Source organism: Hippopotamus amphibius, chromosome 4 (assembly GCF_030028045.1).
Source record: "Hippopotamus amphibius kiboko isolate mHipAmp2 chromosome 4, mHipAmp2.hap2, whole genome shotgun sequence".
Taxonomy (NCBI): Eukaryota; Metazoa; Chordata; class Mammalia; order Artiodactyla; family Hippopotamidae; genus Hippopotamus; species Hippopotamus amphibius.
The window spans coordinates 124,850,686-124,877,119 of NC_080189.1; the positions used below are offsets into that span (position 1 = coordinate 124,850,686).

General features: G+C 44.2%; 1 protein-coding gene across 19 annotated transcripts in view; it reads left to right on the forward strand.

Annotated features, from left to right (window-relative positions):
• The window catches only part of KIAA1217 (KIAA1217 ortholog), a 311,933-nt gene that overhangs the window by 227,374 nt on the left and 58,125 nt on the right, over window positions 1–26,434 (forward strand). For 18 of the 19 annotated variants that reach the window (XM_057731711.1, XM_057731712.1, XM_057731694.1 and 15 more), the window contains one exon: window positions 11,364–12,196. In XM_057731711.1, coding sequence (XP_057587694.1) covers window positions 11,364–12,196 — 833 coding nt within the window. Of the gene's footprint in view, window positions 1–1,967; window positions 2,260–11,363; window positions 12,197–26,434 lie in introns of those variants that run through there. The other variant, XM_057731708.1, reaches the window with a different exon arrangement.

The window sequence follows — 26,434 nt, forward strand, 5'->3', positions numbered from 1 at the left end:
CCGCGGGATGGGCCAGCTTTCAAACTCCTGACGAAGCCGTGCCCTTCCTGCCCAGATGGTGCCCTGCGGCATTTTGTAAGCGAAGGGGAATTGCAGTGAACATGGCAGGAGGCAAGAGATGGGACAGGTGACCAGGACCATCTCTCACCCTGCACGCACCGACTCCCAAGGTGGCAGGGTCCACAGAAGCCACCTGCCTCTAAAGCAGCGGACGTGGACTCCTGTGCTGAGCTAGGCGGGGCTCGCATAGCCAACAGCAGTGCCAGCTCAGTGCTTCTGTGTGCTGGTGGGGAGGCGGGGACGGCAGAACCCAGACACTCCACTTCTGTTCCCCTTACAACAGTCCTGCACATATAAAGAGCAGGGAAATTCGTACGAGTGGTGCTGGGTAGGGCATCTTACTCCCTACAGCAGGGGCTTTGGGGAGGCAGTCAGGGTAGAATCACGGCTTCATCGGACCAGGGAGGCCAACCTCTTCACCCCCCTTCCTGGAAAGCACGTGTTTGACTGAGGGAACAAGACCTGCTAAATGTGTACCAGATGCGTCAGGGGCCAAGACTCTGTGCTTCTCATACTCTGGTGAGAAATAACAAACTCTTGCCGATTAGATTAAAAATCAAAACAAGGCTTTTCACATTCCGTCTACTCTTCTCCGACCTCCTAGGTGGCATCTGTTACAACCACTTCATCCAAATATTGTTTCGAATGAGACGTCTTAGGAGGGAGGCAATGTCATGGGCTCTGTGTTCTCCCTCCTTCAGTGACCACAGGGCTTTCTGATGACAGTAAACAGTGTTTTTTTGGAAAGCCTGCGACGCTGACTGGGTTTGAACTTAAGAGACGTCATGGAATTCTTTTGGTCAGCAAGAATAACCCCTAAAGGCCTTGAAATGTTTGAAAACTGCACGTGGTCGTGGGGTGTGGCGTGAGGCCAGCGGGCCCTCCAGCCCAGCCTTTTGAGTCATTTGTCACTGGATTCCCACTCGAATAGGTCTCTGCTCCACTCAGTCCCCCGAGGGCTCAGAAAGCATGATGGTGATTAAACAGAGCCTACCTGGGAGCTGAGGAAACGCTTCCTCTCTCTCACCTTTTGTCGGTAATGTGTTAAAACCTGTCTCCTCTGAGTGCTGCACAAGCCACTTCTTGTTGAGAACACAGACCTCCTGGTACCTGTTCCCCTGGAAGAAAAAAGCTGTGTTGACAACGGTTGCCCACGAGGGTCTCTGGAGACTGCCCTGGCCTTCCCCTCCTCTGTCTTGTTGAGGGTGGGGCAGAAGGGCTCTAGTTCCCTTTCTCGAATACCCTCTTTGCCTGGCGTCTGCTGGGCCTCTGTCTCTTTCCCTCCCCTTTCAGGTGTGTTTTCTAGAATGATGGCAGTTGCTTGCCTGGTGCTATCTGGAACAGATTCATAGCTGCTACTCAAAGTTCAGCTTGGTAAAACCAGCCTGGTTAATGAATAGACAGCCTCTTCTGTCACCTCGTGTTTACCCTCCGGTGTTATAAACCAGGGGAAAAGGCTCACGTTTCTTTAGGTTGCCAACCCACGGACTTCAGAAGTCGGGCAGCAGGATGGGTGCTGGGTGCTGGCCTCTCTGGGTTTTCTCGGCAGTCTCTCTCCTCCACCCCTCCCACCCCATCCCCAGCAGAACACTGATCTGAGAGCTGGACCTGGGGAAAATGAGCATGTTGGGTTTTGTGATGGTTTTGTTTGTCGGTGGTTGGTTGGTTGCTTGTGTTAGTGACCCTGTCTTTGCCTTAGTAAGAACCGTCCTGTAACGTTTCCTTCATTGTAACCCCATTTACCTAGGCCTCTCTGAGTTCATTTGTTGGTGTGTGTTTTCCGTGTGAGCAGTTGTTACAGGACTGAGTCACCCGTGCGGTAGCCTGTGGTTGGATGTGGGCTGAGGTTATTCAGTGACTAATTTCCAAGGGGAGGAGAAATTGGCTTATCATGGGGAGGACGCCTTTTTATCCATGGCTGTAGCAGCTTCGCTCAGAAGACAGGGGTGAAAGAGAATGGTCTTTACTGGTTGTGAACACTGGGGAACATTTTAGGATCTGTGTTTTGGGGGTTTGTTTGTTTTGTTTTGTTTTGCTTTTTTTGGTGATTTCTTCTCTGAAGAGAAAGCTGTCTAAAATATCCAAGTGTGGAACTGAGGATTTAGATGAAGCCAGCAAACAAAGGAATCGCGTAATTGGGAGCCCAGCCAATGTGCTTTTTTCCGGCGTTAGTTGCACAGGTGATTTCCTTAAGAAAAAGTAAGTGGCTTTAATTCTTTAAGGATGAGAGAATCTCCTAAGAATCATTTTCAGTTTTGTCCGGTGACTTCAGTGTATGGTCTGATTGAGTGGTATGTTTACAAATTCTAGACTTGGAAGGGTGGGGTTTGAAATACAAGAAACTGTACGTGATATTCCCTTTCCACAAGGAATATACATATATATTATTTAAATACTCCACAAAAAGACATGATTACATGAGACAGTTTCCCAAATCATTTGACATAAACATTTTTCATGCTAGATTTTTTTTTTCCAGAAGCAATTGTAAGTTTTTTCTCCTCTTTTATATTCAAGAAACTTGTAAATGAGTCATGTTGGATTTAACTTACGGTGTTTAGGGGGAGACGAAATATAGATGTGTTAGGATTCCTAACTCACACTTCAGGTGATTAATTTGAAACTGCCCCAGATTTGCTCTGGGCTTTAGGAAGGGCGAGGCAAAAGCGTACTAAGCCGTGTGCTATGGGCAGGGCAGCAGCCTCTCAGCTGGGGCCACGGTGCAAAGGCTCTGAAAGAAACTCTGCTGTTTACACGAACTGGAAGGACTCAACCAGGAGGCGGCCGTGGTTTGGGCAGTAATGGAAGGAGCGAGACAATGCCCAACGAAACAGATGGAAGATGGGGAGCAGCCCTATTCATGCATTGCAGATAAATGAACTTTTTCTTTGTCTGGGCCGAGGTGCAGACAGCTAAATATCCATGTTGTGTCCTGCGGAGGTGTTAAAAGAATCTTTATTTTTGTTTTTAGGTCATCTCTTTCTTGCTATAGAATGAAATTCGTTAAAGCTCACATAAAGATGTTAGGGTTGAAATTTTCCAGGCTGAAAGTGTCAGTGATATAACATATCTAGATACTTTCAACTTTCTGAGAGCGATGGGATGATAAGATTCATGCCTATCAGAGAGACTGGTGGGAGAAGAACGGATTCAGGTATATTCAGGTGAATAGCAACTGTGGGCACGTGTGTGTATGTGTGTGTGTTGCTTATTTACTTTACCTTTAAAGTTGGATACAATTGTCTCCTAACTAAAAGGACTGACTTTGAGTAACAGTATAGGAAAGACTTAGCGTGTGTTTAATGTCATTTCTTTACTCGTTAGCCAAAACACAGTTAAAATACAATACGAAACAAGACTCTGCAGGTGCCTGATTCCAGGATGATATCTCCATGGAAAGAACATTAATATAAAGGGCTGGGGTACTTTTTAAACTATGAATTATAGAATCTTAATCATCATCCTGCTTCAGTCAGTCAAACAATGGGTATCTCCTGTGTACAGAGTCCACTTTTTATGGGAATAGCAAGTGGTCTCCTTGGGAGATCACACTGAAGACTTGAAAAAATTTCTCTCTTTTCATCTCTCCATACCTTCCGCCTCATCCTAAAAGGGAGTTGCCTTTGGCTGATCTGTATCCTGATGAACCCAAGTTATCTAATTTTAGGGATTTATTCAAGTGGTAGGTTTAACACATTTTCCCACTGAATCATGGGAAGATCACGTCATTCTCTTCTTGGGCTCCATGTAGAGCCAAGGATGAAATTATCAAGGTTCTTCTCAAAACTCAGTCTTGGAAAGTCAGTCATGGGTTGGCAAGCCAACAGAAGACTTTTGCCAGAGGCTTCCAACCTCTTTGTCACGCATATTGACGGAGACGTTCAACCTTAGATTACCTGTCCTGGCATAGCAGAATGCTTGTATTCACCCCCACCGTGGATAGCTCAGGTGGACAGCGATGCATTCAGTGACCCTGTTGGATGAGGCAAGATTGTTTTGAAGTGGACAAGGCAGGGCTGACATACAGCATTACCATCAGGTAGGTGATGCTGACTGCCTGTGGCAACAATCCACCCTCAGTGGCTGAGGTCCCGTTCTGGCTGGTTGGTACCCATGCGATACTGGCTCCTGGGTGTTAAACATTTTGACTTTCGCCTGCATTTCCCATATGAGTGCACAGCATACCTTAGTTCTTGGTAATTAATTGTTACATTTCTTTCTGAATTCATCTGCACGTGATATCCAGAAAGTCTAATGAGATTTTTCTAAAGTTTTTTTTTTGCACGTGTTTTACTGTAAACTTTATATCATTTCATTTCACTTAGCTATATAATGTGCCTCCTAGCCATTTCTTTTCACATCACCACACGTGTTTAAAACATCCATGCAGGCACCTCTGTTGTTCTAAATGAAATTTTACTCAACTTTTATCAATTAAAATTAACTTTACATGTTTCTTTTATTAATACTCTTTATTCTTCTAGACAGTTCTGTACTCCTAGGAATATTGATGTCTCTTTTTACTCTCTTGCCAGAAAAGGCGGTGGGGAGGTTTCTCTATGTGTTAATTTGGGTCAGGATCCCCCAAATCCAGATGAAGCCAGATAAGGAGGAAGGAGAACAGGGAGTAGTGACTAATCCCGTTAGGATTATTGTTCATCCTAAGTGGGTTCTAGACATTTGAAACCATATTCTTGGGGTGGGTGGGTGGGATTAATAACAGTAATGACGATAGTACTTAGCATTTGTTGCCCTGATTGAACTTGAGTGCCGTGTGATGCTTTGTACACGTCAGCATGTTTGAATTTATCTTTACGTTTGTTCAGGTTGATTATTGCATTGTGTGGTCTGATTGGATGGGGAGTTTGGCCAAATATGCATAGCCAGCTGAGCCAGTCCCTCTTGTATTCTATCACCTGTGAAGCCCTGCCTTGCTCACCACCAAACCAGACCTTTCTTTTCACTGAGCCCTGCACTGAGGAAGACGGAGTGGAAAAGGCATTTATAGAGGATCCCTGTTGATCAGCTGCAAAACTTTGGTTGTATGTTTGCTTCAGCCATTCTGGAATGGGAATCAGACCTTGGGAATGCCCTCCTGGTCTAAGGCCTCTGAGCCCCACAAGTCTTGAGGGTGCATGGCTTAAAACACTGCAGATTTGTCATTTTCCAGTTGTGCAGATCAGAAGTCCAGAATGGTTTCACCAGCCAATATCAAGATGTTGGCAGTGCCACACTCCCTCTGAAGACTCTAGGGGAGAATCCCGTTCTTTACCTTTTCCAGCTTCTGGGGGCTACTGCATTCCTTAGCTCACGGCTCTCCTCCATCTTCAGAGTCAGCAGCGTAGCACTGTAACAGGGAAGAACCTTTTTTTTTCTTTTGATCTTGATTGGAGTATAATAGCTTTACACTGTTGTGCCAGTTTCTGCTGTACTACAAAGTGAATCAGCTGTATTTATACATATATCCCCATATCCCCTCCCTCTTGAGTCTCCCTCCCACTCTCCCTGTCCCATCCCTCTAGGTCATCACCAGTCATCGAGTTGATCTCCCTGTATTATGCAGTTGCTTCCCACTAGCTATCTGTTTATACACATGCGGTAGTGTATAAATGTCACTGCTACTCTTTCACTTTGTCCCAGCTTCTCCTTGCCCCCCCTCCCCGTGTCCTCAAGTCTTCTGAAGAACCTTTTGTATTCTCGTACAAGTTAATCACTAAAGGGATGCTGCCTGTAAGCTTAAATTATACATAATGGCCCATCTCTGGGAACCCTGCCTCTCAGGTAATGTGCATTAAGTTAAAAGACCTTTGTTTAGCTCTCGGGAAAAGTCCTGACCAGGCCCACCTGTGGATGACTGTGGGGGGGGAGAAAGAAATTCACACGTCCCCTCCGGAGGCTGACCGGAAACAGGAAGTGTTTGACTTTACACCCGCCCCTTTTAGGATAAAAGGAGCCTGAATTCTAACTCGGGCAAGATGGTTCCTTCAGGTTGTGAGTCTGGCATCTTCTTGGTTTGCTGTCTTTCCAAATAAAGTCGCTCTTCCCCGCCCCGACGACTTGTCTTTCAATTTATTGGCCTGTTGTGTGGCGAGCAGTTTGAGCTTGGACGCCGTAACAAATTTGGGGGGCCACCCAGGAGACTTGTTGCTCGTGGCTAGCTGGCCCCAGTTGGCGAATTTTCGGCTAAGGCCCTAGCAGCTGCGGGGACCACTTGTCCTGAGGATCTTCCCTTCAAAGTTCCCCGAAGCTGCACCGGCTGCCCTAGCCCTTGGGAGTTGGAGCAAGGAATTGACATCTGGGAGCCAATGGGCTCCCTACAGTAGGGTAAGTTGCGCCAGTGTGTACAGCCAGAAACTTTATTTCCTCTTCATTTGGGGCTTTTCTTCTGGAATAAGCCAGTTTGTTTTGTATTTGAGCGGGGTACCCTGTTGGAGAGAGGGGAGAGCTGTTGGACTTCTACCCAACTTGTCAGCTGGTTTGTTTGTTCCTTTGGATGCTAGCATTTGTATGTGCCGTTTGTGTTTTGTTGGTTTGAATTTCTGTCTTTATAAACGGGGAATGTTTCAACTATCCCCAAAGAAAGTCCTCTGAGGCGCATTTTGGGTAAGGGATCTGATTATAGCTATGAACCCATGCGTGAGAAGAAGATGATATTTTATTATAATGGTATGTGGCCACAGTACCTGTTAGGATCTCCATAGGGGGCTTGGGCAGGGTTATTTTGGGGCCCTGTGCACCATGTACTGTCACCCTTACTGTGTTAATTATGTCACTTATAGCCTCCTATGTCATTGGTATATGTAAAAACCCAAGACCAAACTTGAGGGTTTATTTAGGATATTCTGTTTGTTCTTTGGGTTTTTGGTTTCACTTTGTTTGGTACTGTTTCTCCATTTACAGCAAAATAAGTTTTATGATACTTAAAACTTTTACTGATGTCAAATGGAGAAAAGAAACAGGGAAAAAAAAAACCTGTCTGTTCTTGTCCAAGAGTGGGACATTCCGAGGAAGAGAAAAGTTCCACTCGGTTCTTAAAATCACGAAAAGCTACAAGTAGAAATAGAAGTCTTTTCCATAAAAATTAGTAAAAAGGGTTTAGCAATCTAGACAGGTGACCTTGATTTGTCTCATCTGCCAGAAACCCAATCTGAATCCAACCTCTTTTGTAACTGATGGGTTTTACATTGTTGTACCTGATTCATGGCTAAAATTTTGGAATGGGAACTATGACGTCCCTGTGTGTGTGTGTGTGTGTGTGTGTGTTTGTACATGTGTTATAGATGTGTGGCATTGCTAAAACTAATTTGTAAAAGAGCTCTATTTAATTGGCTTAAAGGAAATTAAGTGCTTATATGAATACTCAAATATAAAAGAAACTGGCCAGACTGAGTTTCAGGTTCACGTGACTTAGGAAATATTCAGTATTGAATTAATAATATCAGGTGCTAAAGTTAGCTTAAGCTTGTTGGTTTGATACAGATATGTCTTTAGAGTCATCAACATTAAGTATAATACTTCTGTTGTATCTATGTTTACTAGAAATCAAATAAGATCTTATCATTCCTGTTACAAAGTTTGTCAGCAAGAAAGATAACAATGTGACAAAGCTTTTAAGTAAATAAAGTGGAGGTAAATGAAGTAAAGAGTTTTGAGTGAATTCTGTGGGAATAATGTTTTGAGAGTGTCTATCTAGAATAGTCTCTCCAGATTTTTGTAACTTTAAATTCTAAGATAAGGTTGAACTTAATTTAAAACATAAATCTTAAAGTCATAGAAAACCTGAATGTGGTTCTCTAAGAGGACAGTTTTCTTAAAATACTGAACTGCTTTTGGTAATAGATTGTGGATTTCTTTAAGTGATCTGTACTTGCCATTGGGATCTTTTATCATTGGTTAAAACTTTTTTGATATTTCTGACAACGTCCTAAAGATCGAGTTTGAAGTTGGGGTTCATTTGACCTCTGGCTAACTTTGGGGTTTTCCAGAGGGTCCCTGCAACACCTCAGATTACTAGTTTTCTCCATCTCACAGAGGACTGTTAAACTAATTGGGCTTAGTTGGTGTGCTGAATTACATGGGAAGCATTGTCAAATGGGTGGTGATGAAACTTCTTAGACTATCATGTGGGTAAACGTTATTAACATACTTATTCTAGAAATTATACAGAACTTGTAAAATTCTGGTATATTCTGGTAAATATCAGTCAGAATTTTAGTACTTATCTTAAATTGTCACAGCCACAGCAGTAATCAATTTTCTATTCAATTGCATTGTAATCCCAGTTGATTGATGCCGAAACAAAAACGCATCCTTTTAATGGTTAGATAATCCGTGGCTATCGATGGTTTTACAGTGGCTTTTGAAGAAGCAGGCAGGAATGATGAAATCCTTTATGTGCAAGTATTTGTACTGTTATCAGGGAAAATAAGAAGGGAATGAGAATGAGCATATGTGGTTTCAAACCTTAACTCTTCTGGCTGAACTGGCTGTCCCACCGCTCTGGCCATTATGCCAGTATATCCACCCCTTCCGCCACCTTCTGTTCCTGTCCAGTCCCAGTTCCTGACACTGGGGCTCAGGACTTCCCTTCCTTATAGGGATCAATGAGAAAATGCTGGAAATTCTCTGGTGGTCCAGTGGTTAAGGACTCGGCACTTTCACAGAGGTGGCCTGGGTTTAATTCCTGGTCGGGGAAAAGATCCCGCAAGCTGTGCGTTACGGCCAAAAAAGGAAAACCCTGTGTTAGTTTCTGGTGCACAGGGACTTGGTCTGGTGTCGCCGTTGAAGACCCAACAGGGCACCCAGTTTGGGCCAGGAGCCACTTCTGGGACAGGGCAGTTTTCTTTATGCCATTATCTCGTAGCGGGGCGTAAATGGAAATGACCAGCAGGTGGGGTTTCTCAGACCTGTTTAGTTGGAAAGATGGCAACCCTCCTTACAGGGAGGGTCCCCTACACCGGAAGGCCATTTGGCAGCGCCCACACCTGAACCAGACCCCAGTGAGGGAAGAAGGCCCTTATGCAAGCGCTACTTGTTAGTGCATCTTGGCAGGGCTTTGAGAAGGGAAACCAAAGCAAAAGAGTTTGAACAAAATTCAAGAAATTCAGCAGAACAAATGAAAACCCCTTTGAATTTTGGAAAGGATTTATCAGGCCTACAGACATCATACTTACGCAGATCCCAAGGCCCCTGAAAATCTTAGAGTGGTAGATTTGACCTCTTTGGGGCAAAGTGCCTCAGATATCACGAGTACCCCGAAGAGAGGTAAGCCCCCAGTGGGGAAGGAACATTGCGTTTACCCTAAGGAGGAACATTGGAAAACAGATTGCCCATGGCTAAATCAGAAGAACAATAAAAGATGAGAGCCTGTCATGGTAGAAAGAGAGGAACACTCTGAACGAAGAGACGCAGGGACTCCCTTGGGTTTGAGGCACCCAACGCCCCACAGGAGCTCGGGGTGAAATTGACAGGATGAGCTGATTGACTTTCTGATAGGCCTCACCCTGAAGTTTTTCACCAGAACAGCTTGACATCAGAGGCCCAGCAGAACATGCTTTAAGCCAACAGATGGTGTTTGTGAAAATTCTGGGAAAAGGAGACCAAGCCCTTCCCCCAAAGTCTTAAAAATAACCTAGAGACTGCTGTCAGACCCCCCCAAATGGGGACTCAACACAGAAGAACCTGCCCCACTGAGGATTGTAAAACAGACTTTATTCAAAAGCCTCGAACTGCAAGAAATTTTAAGATACCTGCTAGTGTTTGTGTGGACAGCTTTCAGGATGGGTGGAAGCATATCCCACCTGGACAGAAACTCTTTGAAGTGGGTAAAGCCCTTCTTAGGGAAGTTATCCTCTGATTTGGATTAAGGCATTAAAACTGCATTCATCCTGGAGACCACAATCAACAGGAAAAACCAAGAAAATCAATCATACATTAGAAAGGAACGTCGCTAAAATGTCGAGACATTTAACTTGGAATAAGGGCTTGCCAGGTGCCCTGCTACGGATCAGTGGCTCCCAGAAGCAGGCTTAAATTAAGCCCCTTTAAAATATTGTGTAGTAGGCCATTTCAGGTGTCTGCCCAGGCTGGAGAATCTATAAATGCTAAAAGACATAGCAGTTGCCAATTGTATTAAAACTTGGGCACTACATTAACCTCTGCTCATGAGTTTGCCTCCGATAGGTCTGCCTATCCAACTGAAATAGGTGGTAATTCCATTGTAGCTGGAATTGGTCAACCAATTTGTTTAATTTTGTCCAAATAAATTGCACAGGAATTTGGTATATGTATTGGGAACTGGAACCATAACCCCAAGTTCAATTACGAATTAGACAACGAAGTGCTAAGAGGTTTCATCAGGTTCAAATAGTTGTAGATTAAAAAAGGACCAAATTAATAATAAAAAAAAAAAAGGACCAACTAAAGATTCTAAAGAATATTCGGCACCCTGGCTGGCTGCTTCCTGCTCAACAGGAAGCAGCCAGCCAGGGTGGTCTCTATCCCTTTTCCCACAAGACTGTAGAATGGACATAGGCAGCATCCCTTTAGTGATCAACTTGTAATATAAGACTACAGAAGGTTCTTCCCTGCTGCCAATCAGCTTCAGTTATATTTGCATAATAGCCCATCTCTGGGAACCCTGCCTCACAGGTAATGAGCATTAAGCTAAAATACCTTTGTTTAGCCCACGGGAAACATCTTGACCAGGCCCACCTATGAATGACTTAGGATGTCACATCCCCTCCAGAGGCTGATGGGAACCAGAAAGTGTTTGACTTTACTCCCTCCCCTTTTAGTATAAAAGATGCCTGAATTCTAACTCAGGCAAGATGGTTCTTTGGGAAACGGGTCCACCATCTTCTCCGTTTGCTGGCTTTCTGAATGAAGTCACTATTCCTCACCTCCACACCCTATTTCTCGATTCACTGGCCTGTCGTGAACAGTATGAACTTGGACACGGTAACAGCATCTTCCCATCTCTCTCTCTCTCTCTCTCTCTCTGATTCTGCTTCTGTCATCACATCTCCTTCCATGACGCTGACCCTCCTGCCCCCTTCACATATAAGGACCCTTGTGATTGCATCGGGTCCACCTGGATGATCTCACCATCTCAACATCCTTAACAGAGGGTATCTGCAAAGGCCCTTTTGCCACGTAAGGGGATACGGTTCCAGGTTCCAGGGCTTAGGGTGTGGACCTCTTGCAGGTGTCACTCTTCAGCCTAGTTCATCAGGGAAAACACACAGATGTCTCTTACATGTGAATATCCACGTAGATTTTCTAACCTCTTGTTTTCTTTTCAGATGCAGAGAGAAATTGTGTATGCAAGAGGAGATGGCACCGGTGCCTCTCGACCCGGACCTGTCCCCCTCCCACCCCACGCCATTCCGAATTCTCCCCCGTCCACTCCGGTGCCGCATTCCATGCCTCCCTCTCCATCCAGAATTCCTTACGGAGGCACTCGCCCAATGGTCATTCCTGGTAACGCCACCATCCCCAGGGACAGACTCTCCAGCCTGCCCGTCTCCAGATCCATCTCGCCCAGCCCCAGTGCCATCTTGGAAAGAAGAGATGTGAAGCCGGATGAAGACATGAGCGCCAAGAACCTGGCGATGTACCGGAACGAGGGATTCTATGGCGATCCTTACCTTTATCACGAGGGGCGCATGAGCATCGCGTCTTCGCACGGCGGGCACCCGCTGGATGTGCCCGATCACGTCATCGCGTACCACCGCGCTGCGGTGCGGTCGGCGAGTGCTTACTGCAGCCCTTCTTTGCAAGCGGAGATGCACATGGAGCCGTCCCTGTACAGGCAGAAGTCAAGGAAATATCCTGAGAGCCACTTGCCTACTCTGGGCTCCAAGACGCCCCCTGCCTCTCCCCACCGCGTCGGTGACCTGAGGATGGTGGAGATGCACAGTCACCATAACGCCCACGGCCCCCCCCACACCCTGCAGCCAGACCGGGTCTCGCCCAGCCGCCAGGCCTTCAAAAAGGAGCCCGGCACCTTGGTGTACATCGAGAAGCCACGGACCACTCCAGGATTACCCGGGCTGGTGGACCTCGGCCCTCCTCTAGTTGAGAAGCAGTTGTTTGCTTACAGCACGGCTACAATACCCAAAGACAGAGAGACCAGGTAAGGCAGTGAGGGTGGCCGAGGGTGGTCCACGCCTGCGTGCACGTGCAGGTTTTGAGGGCTGCTTCTACAGGAGTCAAAGCAAGAGAGCAGCCGGCAGCTGAGCACCAGCCTTGAGCAGCGTGCCCTGTAGGTGCTGGGAGGTTGGGGGGGGCGGGGGGGGAGGAGAGTAGGATCAGAGGCCATTCTTGTCTGCAGAGAGTTTCTCAATCTGGTGGTTGAGTGAGGCTGGCTGGTAGCCAGGCTAAAGGCAGGCAGGCAGGCACCCCAATAAGAGAGGTCAGAACAGGCCTCCCAAGTGTGGGTCTAACAGTAGCATCATTAGTGTAAATCTGAACAACTGGGAAGAAAATTAGGATTAGCAGAAACCATTCAGACAAATCAGTCAAGAGCTGATCATAATTGATCTCCCACTGAAAGTAACAAGTGCGTGGTTCAAGTGTTAACTGTTTGACGTGGCAATTTGTGTTTTTCCCTGTGAAGTGCAATTTTTTCTCGTCTGGCTTTGGAGAATGAAAAGAATGTGTCACTGTCTGTCATCCAGGATGATAAAAACATGAATTTGTATAAAAATAGGATGGTGTCGATGTAATACTCATCCGGGAGTGGTACTGAGATCAGCAAAATTTTTCTGGTGGATGAGACACTCCAGCTATTTAAATTTCTTTTTTAGTTTACATGTTTTTATAATTTACCAGCCCAGAACCTTCCTATTACATCTTAAACCCTTAAGTTCGTAGCGTGATAGAAAAGCTTGTTTTGATAAAGGGAATTTCTGTAGCCTGAATTGGTTGACAGGAGGTAACATAATAATTATAATCATAAAAATCTAGTCAAAGAAATTGAGTCCAAAGGAGGTTAACCATTTGACCTGTTGTCATACAGGAACTCAGAAGGGGCATAAAAAATAAAATTGATATTCAACCACTCAGTGCCTTATTGGAACCACTCTTCCCTCTTCCTAACCAAGAGCGATCATGTCACTTTCTATTACATAACCTTGTAAAAAGAAGGCCAAAATTGTGACTGGAAAGTGAATTTTATATCTTACTGTCTTTTCACACATCAGAAAGCTCTGTCCTCATTGGCAGAATTTTATCATGAAAGGGCCATCTCTTATTTGGTCACAGAAGAAAGATTCCAGGAAGATGGAAAGAGAATAAACCTGGAAGTTTGGGGATCATTAATGTACCAAAGAGCTCTAACCATCACTACACAGCTTTAAAAAACAAAGAAAAAAACAACCAAAAAACAGCAACAGTGACTGGCTTGATTATGCAGGACTAAGGAAAATCAAGAATTGGAAAAGAGTATGATTTTATCCTTTCCAAAGTTCTTAGGAAGTTAAATTCTAAGAATCAAAGAAAGGGAAGCCACCCATGACCATAGAAAGCTGAGGGGTGTGGGATAAATACGGAGGCTCTTTGAACAGACCAGTGTCACAACTAGAGGGGAAGCCTACCGAGACGTGCCTCAAGGCTAAGGAGCTTGTGCCTTGTGCTTCTGAGAAAGGGGGACACATCCCCTGTGGTGGGTTGTGAGGGGCTGGCCGGGAAATGTGTGTCGCTGATAGCAAAGGACCTAGAGTCATAAGAACTTAGTGCAGGAAACAAAAACTGTCCATCTCCAGGGCCAGACTCGATCCTCCCCACCACCTGCCCCCCCCCCACCTGCTGACCTGCCTGAAGGTGGAAGGGGATTGTGAGCGTGATTCCACCGTGTGTCACATCAAGCCATTTGCACCCTGCCGAGTTCATGGCACATATTGACCAATGATGATGTCTGGCTTCTCGCTCAGCGCCTAGTTCATTGTCATGCGTGTGGTTACCATGTGTATATAACCGAACATCATCGAACCCGGTTCCCAGGATTGGTTTATGGGTGGGGACCAACATGAAGGACCCTCTGCTGTGTGGATTTGCCTCTGTACTGCCCCCGATCAGAGTCTTGAAGAATTTTAGTCTCAAGTAGCATCAGTATATTTTCAGGGCCACTGCTTCCTCAGAGGTTTCTGTTTTACCGAAGTTCAGAAAATGCTATGAATTTCTGTCTTATGTGTTAGCAACTCCTTTAGAAAATCCAAATTAGCTTATTTCTAGAATAATAAGTATTAGAAAATTTGACTAAAAAGATTAATGTTCACCTAAAATATACTGTCATGATCACTACCGTATTCTGACATATGGTTGTAATTTAGAATGTAACTTACATTTTTGAATTTTTTTCATTCCTGTAAATGTGAAATAGCAGAGGAAGAATTTTATCTCACATCTTATCTAGGTGATTCCTCACCTGTTAATCAGCTCATCTCCAGTGGGTGGAATTGGTGGATTGGAGCACTTGTATGTACATGCAGGCTAGATTCCCTTGTTCTGTAGCCCTAGATACACCCCGCCCACACACACATTTAGAGTTGCTATTACTGAAGCACCTAAACATTCCCACTAACTAAACCCAGGCACATGACAAAAGTATGTAAAGAATGATTCTCTAGTGAAAAGAACTTGAGTCTGAACATTTTGCTGTTAGCACTCCCACCCAGCATCCCATTGTTACCTGGACAGGTCAGAATGTGCCAAACTTCTCCCTCTTCAACTGCAGTTCTCAACTCTTTTGGAAAGCCTGATGACTAAGCTGAAAAGTAGTACTGCTGGGAAACAGAAGAGCACTGAAGATAGCTATTGTTTATTGAGAGTTTTTTATGGACCAAACACGATGTTAAGTAGTTTCCATATATATCATATGGTGTAATCGTCATGACATGACCCAGTGGGGTCTGTACTCTCATCATCCATATTTTACAGATGCAGAAACTGAGCTCAGAGAGGTTAAGTAACCTGCCCAGGGTCACAAAGCCAGTACATGGCATAGAATGTCCAGGTGCATTAAAGAATCCATACTTCTTACCACTGTGCCATCTTCTGTTTGGTGGCTGAGACCTGTGAGCCCCACCTTCACCCAGCAGAGAGGTGAATTCGGGAGTGAATTCTAAGCATTTCCACCATGCTAAGTAGTTGCTCTGAAAGGATATTTACAATCATCAACATGGTAGAATTTGCATAATTATGCTGCTAAATATATACATGTCATTTAAAATATAACTGTCCCAGCTAGTATATTAGCACCATTATGCAGAAATAGGGGAAGAAAGAAGAGAACATTCTTGGGAGATTTTATTTTTAAAAGAAAAAAGGTCAAAAGCACCATGTCAAAGAAAATTTTAAACAAGAATGCCAGAAACAATTACTGAAGCACAAAATTATAGTCCATTGTTACACCTATACTGTGGTGCTATTTTAGATATATTTAATCAGTGCAGGTATTTGTAAAGAAGTTTCAACCCCTAAAAGTCTAACTTCATGAGTACAGGGTCCTATAAAGTGCCAAACCAATTTCTGTTACAATGTCATTATATTAAAGAGCAAATCTGAGTGTTTTTTATATGAAACTCTCAAGTGAAATTTTACATCTAAGATGTGAAGCTACAAAAACACAGGAAGGAGACTGAGAAATCTGTAGAAATGCTTTCTTTTGGACACTGCTGGATTCAGATGCTCTTCAGAAGACTACTTCTATGAAATAGCCCAATAGCTGCAGGATGTTTAAATTCAGAGAAAAATTTCCTTTCTCATCTGTACTCAGGAAACTTCCAATGGTAACTTTATTTTGTTTTTAATGCGATTTTCTAACAGTTCTATTGACTTGAAAATGAGTTAAAGACAGAATTTCACCTCGATCTTGTACTTAGTTCACATGTGCCTGGATTTAACGAATTTGTCATCTTTTTTCGTATAAAGATGCTTCCACAAAGCATCTAGTGATGACAGATTATACATGGGAGATCTGGAGAAAAGAGTGTAGAACATATATGATGGTAGCATTTTCCTCCCAAGATGGCCATGGACTTTGGGGTAGGGGAGCGGATTCCAACTACTTTGACCTTCAGGATAATACAGTGGTCCATTGGGATTGGTCCCGGAAGCCCCAGGGTACCCAAATCCACAGATGCTCAAGTCCCTTATTTAAAAGGGCATAGTTCAGTCACCCCTCCATATCCACGGTTCCGTATCCGCGGTCCCACATCCGCGGATTTGAGCAATTTGCAAAATTCAATCTGCGGTTGGTTGAATCTGAGGAAGCAAAGCTTGTGAATCTGGAGGGCTGACTGTAATTCTCAAGTCTGAGCTTCTAGAAAGAAAATAACCTTGAGTGATGAGGTGGTTTTACCCAGATGATTTCCTTTTGGCAAGGACTCCAAGAAGAGAGTGGGTCCATGTGACTGTGAGGCCCTGTGCAAGGGAGATGGTGTGTGACAGATGACTTAAGGCGTGAGGCTCTGTCTTCCCGAGGTTATAAAATTACTTCATTAAATAGCAGCATTATCCCTATCCTTGGCACATAAAACAGCCCTTAAGAATTGTAAAAGTCTAGGACATTTATGTTGTGCTATTTTCTATTTATAGTTTGGCTCATATAATGTGAAATATCTCTATTGAAATAACACTCAAAATTCAAGGGTGCTCATTGCAGTGACTAATAGCTCTCCTTTTAAATGTATAACAGATTCCTCCTAATATAGAATTTTTCAAGACATGGTAAACTTGAACTGAGATCATATTTTTTATACTGTTTAGCACCTACAGTAGCTAAATTCACCAAACTAGTAAAGAATTCACTTGGGAGCAAATTCTTGCCTGTCTGGGCACCTGTATCTGGAGAAAAAAGAAGCTACATGTGGTCTGCTAGGATTCCTTTTTTTTTTTTTTTTCTTTTAAAGATAGAATTTTATTTTATTTATTTTTTATTTTTATGTTTATTTTGGCTGCATTGGGTCTTCGTTGATGCACATGGGCTTTCTCTAGTTGCAGTGAGTAGCGGTGGTGGGGGGTGGGGCTACTCTTCATTGCAGTGCGCGGGCTTCTCAGTGCGGTGGCTTCTCTTGTTGCAGAGCACGGGCTGTAGGCGTGTCTGCTTCAGTAGTTGTGGTACATGGGCTTAGTTGCTCCACAGCATGTGGGATCTTCCCAAACCAGGGCTTGAATCTGTGTCCCCTGAGTTGGCAGGCAGATTCTTAACCACTGCACCACCAGGTAAGTCCTAGAGATCTGCTATGATTTCTAAGGCATGGCAGATTTAGAGAAGTAGAATCCCTTGCCTTAGAATGAAAGGGAAGGAAAATTTCTATGTACAGGAGGAAGCCTCCATGCTAACTGGTAGCTTGTGTCTGTTCTTAATCATTTTACATCACTTTCTCATTTTATGAGCATTAAGTATTATTGCGTTGGTAGCTTTGAGGGATAAGATGCATCCTTGGTTTACCAGTTGATTGAGTGAAGGTTTAAATTCAGATTGGTGTCATTTTAAAATGTTCAGGGGCTTCGTAGGTGGCGCAGTGGTTGAGAATCCGCCTGCCAATGCAGGGGACACGGGTTCGAACCCTGCTCCAGGAAGATCCCACATGCCATGGAGCAACTAAGCCCGTGTGCCACAACTATTGAGCCTGCGCTTTAGAGCCCATGAGCCACAACTATTGAGCCCACGTGCTGCAACTACTGAAGCCCACACGCCTAGAGCCCATGCTCCACAACAAGAGAAGGCATGGCAATGAGGAGCCCGCACACCGCAACGAAGAGTAGCCTCCACTCACCACAACTAAAAAGAAAGCCTGCACACAGCAAAAATGACCCAACACAGCCAATAAAATAAATAAATTAAAAAAAATGTTCAGTGCCTGGCAGACCCTTGAAGATCTTCTAAATTATGCTATATATCCTGCTAGAGGTGTGAGTCTGAACAACTGGAAAAGAATGGTTCATTTTTTCCTTTTCCTGAATGTGTAGTCAGAAAGGAGCCGTATCAGACATCTCCTAAGTAGTTATACTTGGGATCTTCCCAGAGCAAGGTTTCTTAACTTCTGCACTCTTGGTATTTGGGGCACGTCCTGTGCATTATGGGATGTTTAGCAGCATCTCCAGCCTCCTCCCTCCTAGATGTTGGTAGCCAGCTCCCCTGAAACACTGGTCCAGCCTCGACCAGAGATGTCTCCAGACATTGTCAGATGCTGTCAGATCCGAAACGTGGATCTGGATGATTATTACCTCAACTCGACCCTTTACCTCTTGGAACAAGATGGTTAACCATCTTCATTATTGTTAGAACTTGCTGTTGTTACCTTCGATTCAGTCAGCCTGCAGTCAACCATTTATTGAGAGGCAGTCACCTGCCATGTTCATGAACATGGTCTTCAAAGCCAGATATCCTGGCTTCAAGTCCCTGTTCTAACACTTGCTAGCAGTTGGGAACTTTTTTACTTATTATTTATTATTTATTTATTTATATTTTTGGCTGTGTCGGGTCTTTGTTGCGGCACATGGGCTTCTTTCTAGTTGTGGCCCACAGGCTTCTCTCTAGTTGTGGCGCGAGGTTTTTCTCTTCTCTTGTTGAGGCGTGTGGGCTCTGTAGTTGTGGCACACGGGCTTAGTTGCTCCGCAGCATGTGGGATCCTAGTTCCCTGACCAGGGATTGAACCCACGTCCCCTGCATTGGAAGGCAGATTCTTTACCACTGGACCACCAGAGAAGTCCCAATAGCATTTGGAAACTTTGACAGATCATTGAGTCTTGCTCTGCCTCAGTTTGCCCACCTGTAAAATAGAGATGATAACATCTACCACATAGGATGGAACAACTCATTACAATTAAGTGCCTTCTGCCATACCTGGAATAGCATAACTGCTGGAGATTTCCTACTTGGAGCAAAGCACTGCACTAAATGCTGCTAAGCGCAGAGAGAAATACACAGATGACTAGGACAAAGGACTGCCAGAGAAAGCAGGAAGATGGATTGTTAAATATAATACTCGGAAGAACATAAAGTAGGTGGGGGGGGGGTGTGTGGGAGAGAGTGAAAATATTAGCTGGGATTAAAGATCCAAATGCGAATGTTTAGAGTATCAAAGCCACTTTTAAGTCCATTTCAGGAGAGTAGTAGGGATTACGTATTATCTTGGGTCCAGAAGCAAAGAGACCAGCCAGGATTACAGCATCTTTTAAAAATTGCACCTGAGCTATAATGACTGATAAGGACACCTAACCACGGAGAGCTGAAATCATTAGGTTATCAGATGCCTGTTTTGATGCCTAACAGTGCCTGACCGAGTCAGCTGTTGTCTGAATCGCTTTCCCGTGTAGCTCTAATTAGGGATCAACAAATGTTTATTGAGCTCCCCTTTATGTGCTTAGGTGGTGACTGGATGCTTTGCAGGGTACAAAGAAACTTAGATGTGTCCCCACCTGCGAGGAATATGAACTGGGAAGGGAGTCATAAAACATTAAAAGCATAACATGAATGTGGAAGCTATGCCATGGTGAAGTGCAGAAAGCTTCTGAGCTACAAATGCTTATTAAATAACTGTTTTTTAAGAACAACCACAACAATGGGATTTCATTCGTAGGTGATGCCCAAGGATGCTCTTCTTGTCACTCTAAGAGTGGCAGTGACTGCTAGTGAAGCGGAGAGAAGGAAAGGGGCCGTACAAGTCACTAAGGGAGAAAGTGCCTTTCGCTGAGGCTGGAGCCATGGAGGGAGATCTGTTCAGAGCATCTCCAAGTTCAGCTGGGAAGTCAGGACACGTTTTCCTTGAAAACAATGAGGAACAATGAAAGGCCTAATAATACACTGTAGGTTAAAGAGGCTTCCGTGGGCCAGCTGGAAATCCAGCCACCACTTATTCCAAGTTCTAAACAATGAAAGTAGATGAGAACTTTTCAGTTACAAGCCTATCATAATTTGGGGACAGCTTGTACATAATTAATTCCAAAGAAGTGATAGAGAGTAATTGCTATGAATTCAGAAACAGGAGCATTTTCCTGAACTTAGGCTGGTCTGGAAGCTTTCATGAGAATGCCGAGATGGATTGGCATTTATGGAATTGACATAATGCAATGAAAAGATACCATTTGGAAAGACAGATTGATCTCTATCCAGAATTTGCTGTGTTTCTACCATTATGCTACCTATAAACATGACATCTGGATATGTTTTGCCAGTCTCAGACCACATAGGTGCTGATAAGTTGAATTATGATTTCATTCACAGGAATAGAACTTTATGGTTAAGTAATGTGAGGGTAGGTCAGAAATTTTCCACACTCTGTTTATATTAAAACTTCTGTTGGCTGCACTGTCCTATCAGAGCTTTCTGTTCAAGGCTACTGTCTCCCCAGTCACTGCTGTGCAGGTGTGAATGTGTTACATCAGTTCATCTGTAACTGCAGTGCAAGCAAAAATGGATGCCCCACTTGTGATTTGCACAAAAGAAGAGCGGCAGGCCGTGAATTGTTCTTTGTGGTCTGAGGGTGTAGCTGGTGCCGTTATTTATCAAAGACTTTGCGTGCAGTATGGAGAAAGTGTTTTGTCGCGAAGAAGTGTGTATGAATGGATAAAGTGCGAGGAAAGTTGCACAAGTGTTAGCCATCAAGAATCAGCTGTATTCATTTCTGATGAAGACGTGAAGACAGCAGTGCATTCGTGGATTTCAGCTCAGCCTAAAACATTTTTTAATTAGGGAATGCGAAAGCGTTTTGACAGATGGACAAAGTGTATTGAAAAGCAAGGAGATTATGTTGAAAAATGATGTATTTGTCTTTTCTAAAAGTTAATTAAAATAAATTCTACAGCCAGAATGCGGATAATTTTTGACTCACCCTCATATTTGCCTGTCAGTCCTTAGGCTGCTGAGTTCATTCAAGAGTTGTCTGATCAGCATGATATTCAACCAACTAACAAATGTCTGAAGGTAGCCCTACTCTTCCCCAGGGGATATTCTATCAAAACACCAGTGGAATGACTGTCACAAGCTCTGTGTTACTTTAAACAAACCAGTTTCTCAAAAGGGAAAGCCATCCTCTGTCACTAATTAGATGACACTAAAATGCATCCCTGGGCTTCCTAGGTGGCGCAGTGGTTGAGAGTCCACCTGCCAATGCAGGGAACACGGGTTCGATCCCTGCTCCAGGAGGATCCCACATGCCACGGAGCAGCTGGGCCTGTGCGCCACAACTACTGAGCCTATGCTCTTAAAAAAAAAAAAAAAATGCATCCCTGTATCTCCTTTGAATATTCACAAGGTGCTGTCAATCAGATGCATTAGGTCTGAAACCAGAAACTAAGTCAAAGCAATCTAAATTCTGTGAGATTCAGATAAGCCCCTTTCCTTGCAGATTAGGACCTCTTTCTTCAAAGAGAAGAATCAGTGTTTACGTACAGGTTCAGCCTGGCAAGATCAACTCACTGCAGAATCAGCGTGGCTGCAGCCCAGCTGAAGATGAGGCTCGTCTAAGTAGCCTGATTCAGCCCAGCAGCTGCATCATCCGGGGCTGCTGTGATGTCCCAGCCGTTCAGCCTCTCTTGTGATTAGTTGTCCTGCTGTCTGGTGGCGTTCACAGAGATGATACTGGTCCTTATTTGAATTTTGAACTTCATTTTTCATGAATGAAGTGATTCAAAAATGCAGCCAGGTCTAAGCATTAATTTGAACTTCCAAAAATTGTGGGTCTTAAAAAGATCAGAAGTGAATCCAGCTCCTTCTTGATGGTTAACACCTGTGTGACTTTCCTTGAACTTCTCCATTCACACACACTTCTTCGTGACAAAACACTTTCTCCATACTGCACACAAAGTCTTCAATAAATAATAGCACCAGGTACACCCTCAGACCACAAAAAACAATTCACTGCACTCTGCTCTTTTGTGCAGATCACAAGTGGAGCATCCATTTTTGCTCACACTGCAGTTACAAATGAACTGATGTAACACGTTCACACCTGCACAGCAGTGACTGGGGAGACAGTAGCCTTGAACGGAAAGCTCTGATAAGACAGTGAGGCCAACAGAAGAATGTTAATTTCTGCTCTACAGCAAAATGATTTATATTCATTTTCATATTTTCCATTATAGTTTAATCACAGGATATTGAATATAGTTCCCTGTGCTATACAGTAGGACCTTGTTTATCCATCTTGTATATAATAGTTTGCCTCTGTTAATCCCAAACTCCCAGTCCATCCTTCCCCCAACCTCCCCTCCCCCTTGGCAACCACAAGTCTGTTCTCCATGTCGGTGAGTCTATTTGTTTTTTGTAGATACGTTCATTTGTGTCATATTTTAGATTTCACATAGAAGTGATATCATATGGTATGTCTTTCTCTGACATACCATAATCTCTGGGTCCATCCATGTTGTTGCAAATGGCATTATTTCATTCTGTTTTATGGCTGAGTAGTATTCCATTGTCTGTATATAACATCTCTTTATCCATTCATCTGTCAATGGACATTTAAGTTGTTTCCATGTCTTGGCTGTTGTGAATAGTACTGCTAGGAACAATGCGGTGCATGTACCTTTTTGAATTAGAGTTTTTGTCTTTTCAGGATATATACCCAGGAGTGGGATTGCTGGATCATATGGCAACTCTATTTTTAGTTTTTTAAGGAACCTCCATACTGTTTTCCAAAGTGGCTGTACCCATTTACATTCCCACCAACAGTGTAGGATGAAGAGATCCAATCTCTTAATTGCAGACTTTGAGAAGGAGAAACAGGACACTTCCCAAAGGACAAATGACTGCTACTTCTCTGGTCAAATGATGTGTTCACTCTCATGCAGCCTTGGGGTTGTTTTTTTTTTTTTTTGTCTTTGTAATAAAGGCAGTCTGTCCTAACTATTTCAACAAGTGCAGGGATCTAAGAAGACAAAAAAAAAAAAAGAGAGAGAGAAACACATGAGAGAGGCCAAGTATAAGAAATGCCTTCCTTCTTTTCCCTAGGAATCATTATCTTATTTCTTTGGAGTCCACCCTGAGATTTTGCGGATCTAAAGCAGGTGGGAGTGGGGAGCTTCCTTCCACAGCCCCCTTAGAATCACTCAAGAGACCATCTCCCTGTAGCCTCTGACACCTTCACTCATTGGAAGGTCAAATACAGGCCTGTATTCAGGCAGCCAGCACATGAACAAATAGCTATCATACTGGTTTGTACCTGTATCAAAAAAAAAAAAAGAGAGAGAGAAAGATGTCACTTCCAGAGCAGGAATATTAAAAATTGCCCTCAGGGAAGAGAAAGAAAATGCAAAGCTGGTGCTTTCATAAGGCAGGGTGTAGGCTTGCCCTGGGGAGCGAAAGCTCTCGTCACCTGGGAAGCGGAGCCTCACCCCAGACAGTGGTGAGTCACCCGGGGAGGCGGCCCAGGGCCCTGCTGGGAGCCCTGGATGGGGAAGGGGTGCAGGCGACCAGCTGTGTTTCCTGAGACCCTGCCTCGCCAGTTAAGCCTCCATGTCCTTGTTGTAACCAGGGGGATGGCAACTGGGACCTCCTACAGGTTCTGTTGAAATGAAAACGGGTATAAAATCCCTTTGTGAGCTGAGACTTTATGACGTACCACCCTGTGAAGCCAGGTCCCTTTGCACACAGGAGCAGTGGTGTGTGGGCCACTTGGAGTTTGTGTATCTGAGCCACTGTGTGTCCAGAGGCTGACTTGGGTCCGTCTTCTGGTCTCAGCCAGACAGCCCGCCCAGAAAGTAGGTTGTGAAATAGATTAAGGGCAACCTGGAGCTTTTCCAGGTGCAGTCGCTGTGAGAACCCTCTCTGCAGGTCGGCATCAGTGATTGTGCCCGGAGGGAGCACAGGCCCGGGTGTGGCTGAGCTTTGCCCAGGCTGGGCCCTCCACGCCTCTTTATTTTTTTCCCCTCTTGTTTTTTATTTTATTTTATTTCGCTTCAGTCAAGATCACCAAACCAGCATGGAAAGAAAACTGTGGGGTCTGAAATAAGTTCCCACCAACTAGAAAACTGTGAGTCTCGAATTCTGCGTTCTTGTTGGGTAATGGGTGTGAGAGAAGGGGCGCCTCTGTTCACAAGGGGTGGAAGCCCCTCAGGGGAGGGCAGGCCCTGTGTGCCCGGTTCGCTCAGCTTCTTACGTTCCCTGCCGTGATCGCGTTCCCTGGCTTGCTGCGTTTGAACTTGCTGGGACTTTTCCCGCCTCGGAGACTTGGCGTTTACTCTTCCTCTGCCTGTGTGTCCTTCCACCTTCATGCACCTGGCTGGCTCCTCTCCGACATCAGGGCTTCACTTACGTGCTGTTAGCTCAGTGAGGCCTTTCCTGACCATTGTGTTTGAACTTGCAACACTTACACACACCTATGCTCATACACGTAATTGTATGATTAATATATTACAAGTAATCTGTATGTTACATTATAAATAACATGTATATTTATATATGTTTATGTACTTACATATATATATATATATAGGGTTGGCAAATAGTTCAGTCAGATCTTCTGTAACATCTTTGGAAAAACCCTAACAAACTTGGCCAACCCTATATATATATGTGTGTGTGTGTGTACATATATATTTTTTTCTTTTTTTACTCATTTACTTTGTTGTACCATTACTCTCGATCTCTAGAATGTAAGTTCCACCAGGGTCAGCCCTTTGTTTTATTCACCACTAGATCCCCAGCAGTTAGAACCATGCCTGGCATAGTCGATGCCAGAAAAATAGTTGCTGATGAATAAACTGAAGGGGTAAAAGGAAGCCTTCTGCAGCCATGAGGTTTTACAGGTGATGAGGTGCTTGCATATGTACTTTCTCCTTTGCCCTCCTCCCCCACGTCACTGCAGGAGGACAGCCCTGTGGGACAGCTAAGGCAGTTGTTATCCTAGTTTGACAGTTGAGGAAACTGAGACTCAGAGACAGGCAGCGATTTGCGAGCACTGATTTCTGTCTCCCCTTGGGTGTCTGTTGGTTAGCTCGGCATGTCCAAAAATGAACTCTTGTCTTCCCATCTCGGGTATGACTACTTCTTTCATCCGTTACTTAGGCCAAAAGCCTTGGTGTCTTTTTTTTTTTTTACTTTTTGTTGGGGTATAGTTGCTTTACAGTGTTGTTAGTTTATGCTGTGCAGCAAAGTGAATGAGCTGTACATGTGTATATGTTGACTCTTTTTTAGATTTCCTCCCCATTTAGGTCACCACAGAGCACTGAGTAGAGTTCCCTGTGGCTGTACAGTAGGTTCTCATTAGTTATCTATTTTATACATAATAGTGTATATGTCACTCCCAACCTCCCAATTTGTCCCATCCCCCCTTCCCCCCTTGGTAACCATAGGTGACTCTATTTCTGCTTTGCAGATAAGTTCATCTGTACCAGTTTTCTAGATTCCACATATAAGTAATATTATATGATATTTGTCTTTCTCTTTTTGACTTACTTCACTCTGTATAACAATCTGTAGATCCATCCATGTCACTGTAAATGGCATTATTTTGCTCCTTTTTATGCCTGAGTAATATTCCATTGTATATATGTACCACATCTTCTTTATCCATTCCCAAAAGCCTTGGTGTCTTATTAACACTGTCACTCACGCTCCACACTGGACACCAGAGGATACTATCAGGTCTGTATCCAAAGATGCCCTGACTCTAGTCATTGCTCTTGACCTCACTGCCACCACACTGGTCCATTTCTTCTCATCTGTTCTGCTCCTCCATCAGTCAAGGGCAAAGTCATACCAGCAGAGGGGCAGCAAGGCTGAGAAAGAGGTCAGGACAGTGGAGAGTATGTGAGGGTCCACCAGGTAAGAAGCAGGAAAATTAAAAGGAATTCCCACACAGTATTGATGGCTGGGGATGAATGAGTGAAGGCCAGCCTGCAGGCAAAGAGCTGGTTTGTGTGAATAAGGGAACAGAAGACAACCAACAATTGCTGTCCTTAAGGGGTATTTTGGAGTTTCAGATCTAGAACGTAAAACTGTACCAAGTACAAATTTATGGTCAGAGAATGTCTGAAGAGAGGTTTAAGAATCTGTAGAGCCACATTTTCGAAAGGGTTGTCGGTGTGGATGCTGAAGCTGTAAAAGGTGATGGCCTGGGGTGTGGCCGACAGGAGGCCAGCTTCCTGTGGTGAGGTCATCCAAGGATGTGAGGGAATTTCCTGGATGCTGGTAGGGGATGAGCAGCCCCTACCAGCATCCAGGAATTGAACCTGGGCTGGAATTACTTAAGGATGAGTAATTCAGATCTCAGAAGCAGGGGAGATGTTGAGAGTTTGGACAGATGACAGATTGAAGTGGCAAAGGGAAGATAGAACAGCCCCAGTCTCCTTTCTTCATGAGCAGAGGGCAGGGGGAGAGAGAGCAGCCTCCAAGGTCAGGGTTATAGATGATACTTGCTCATGG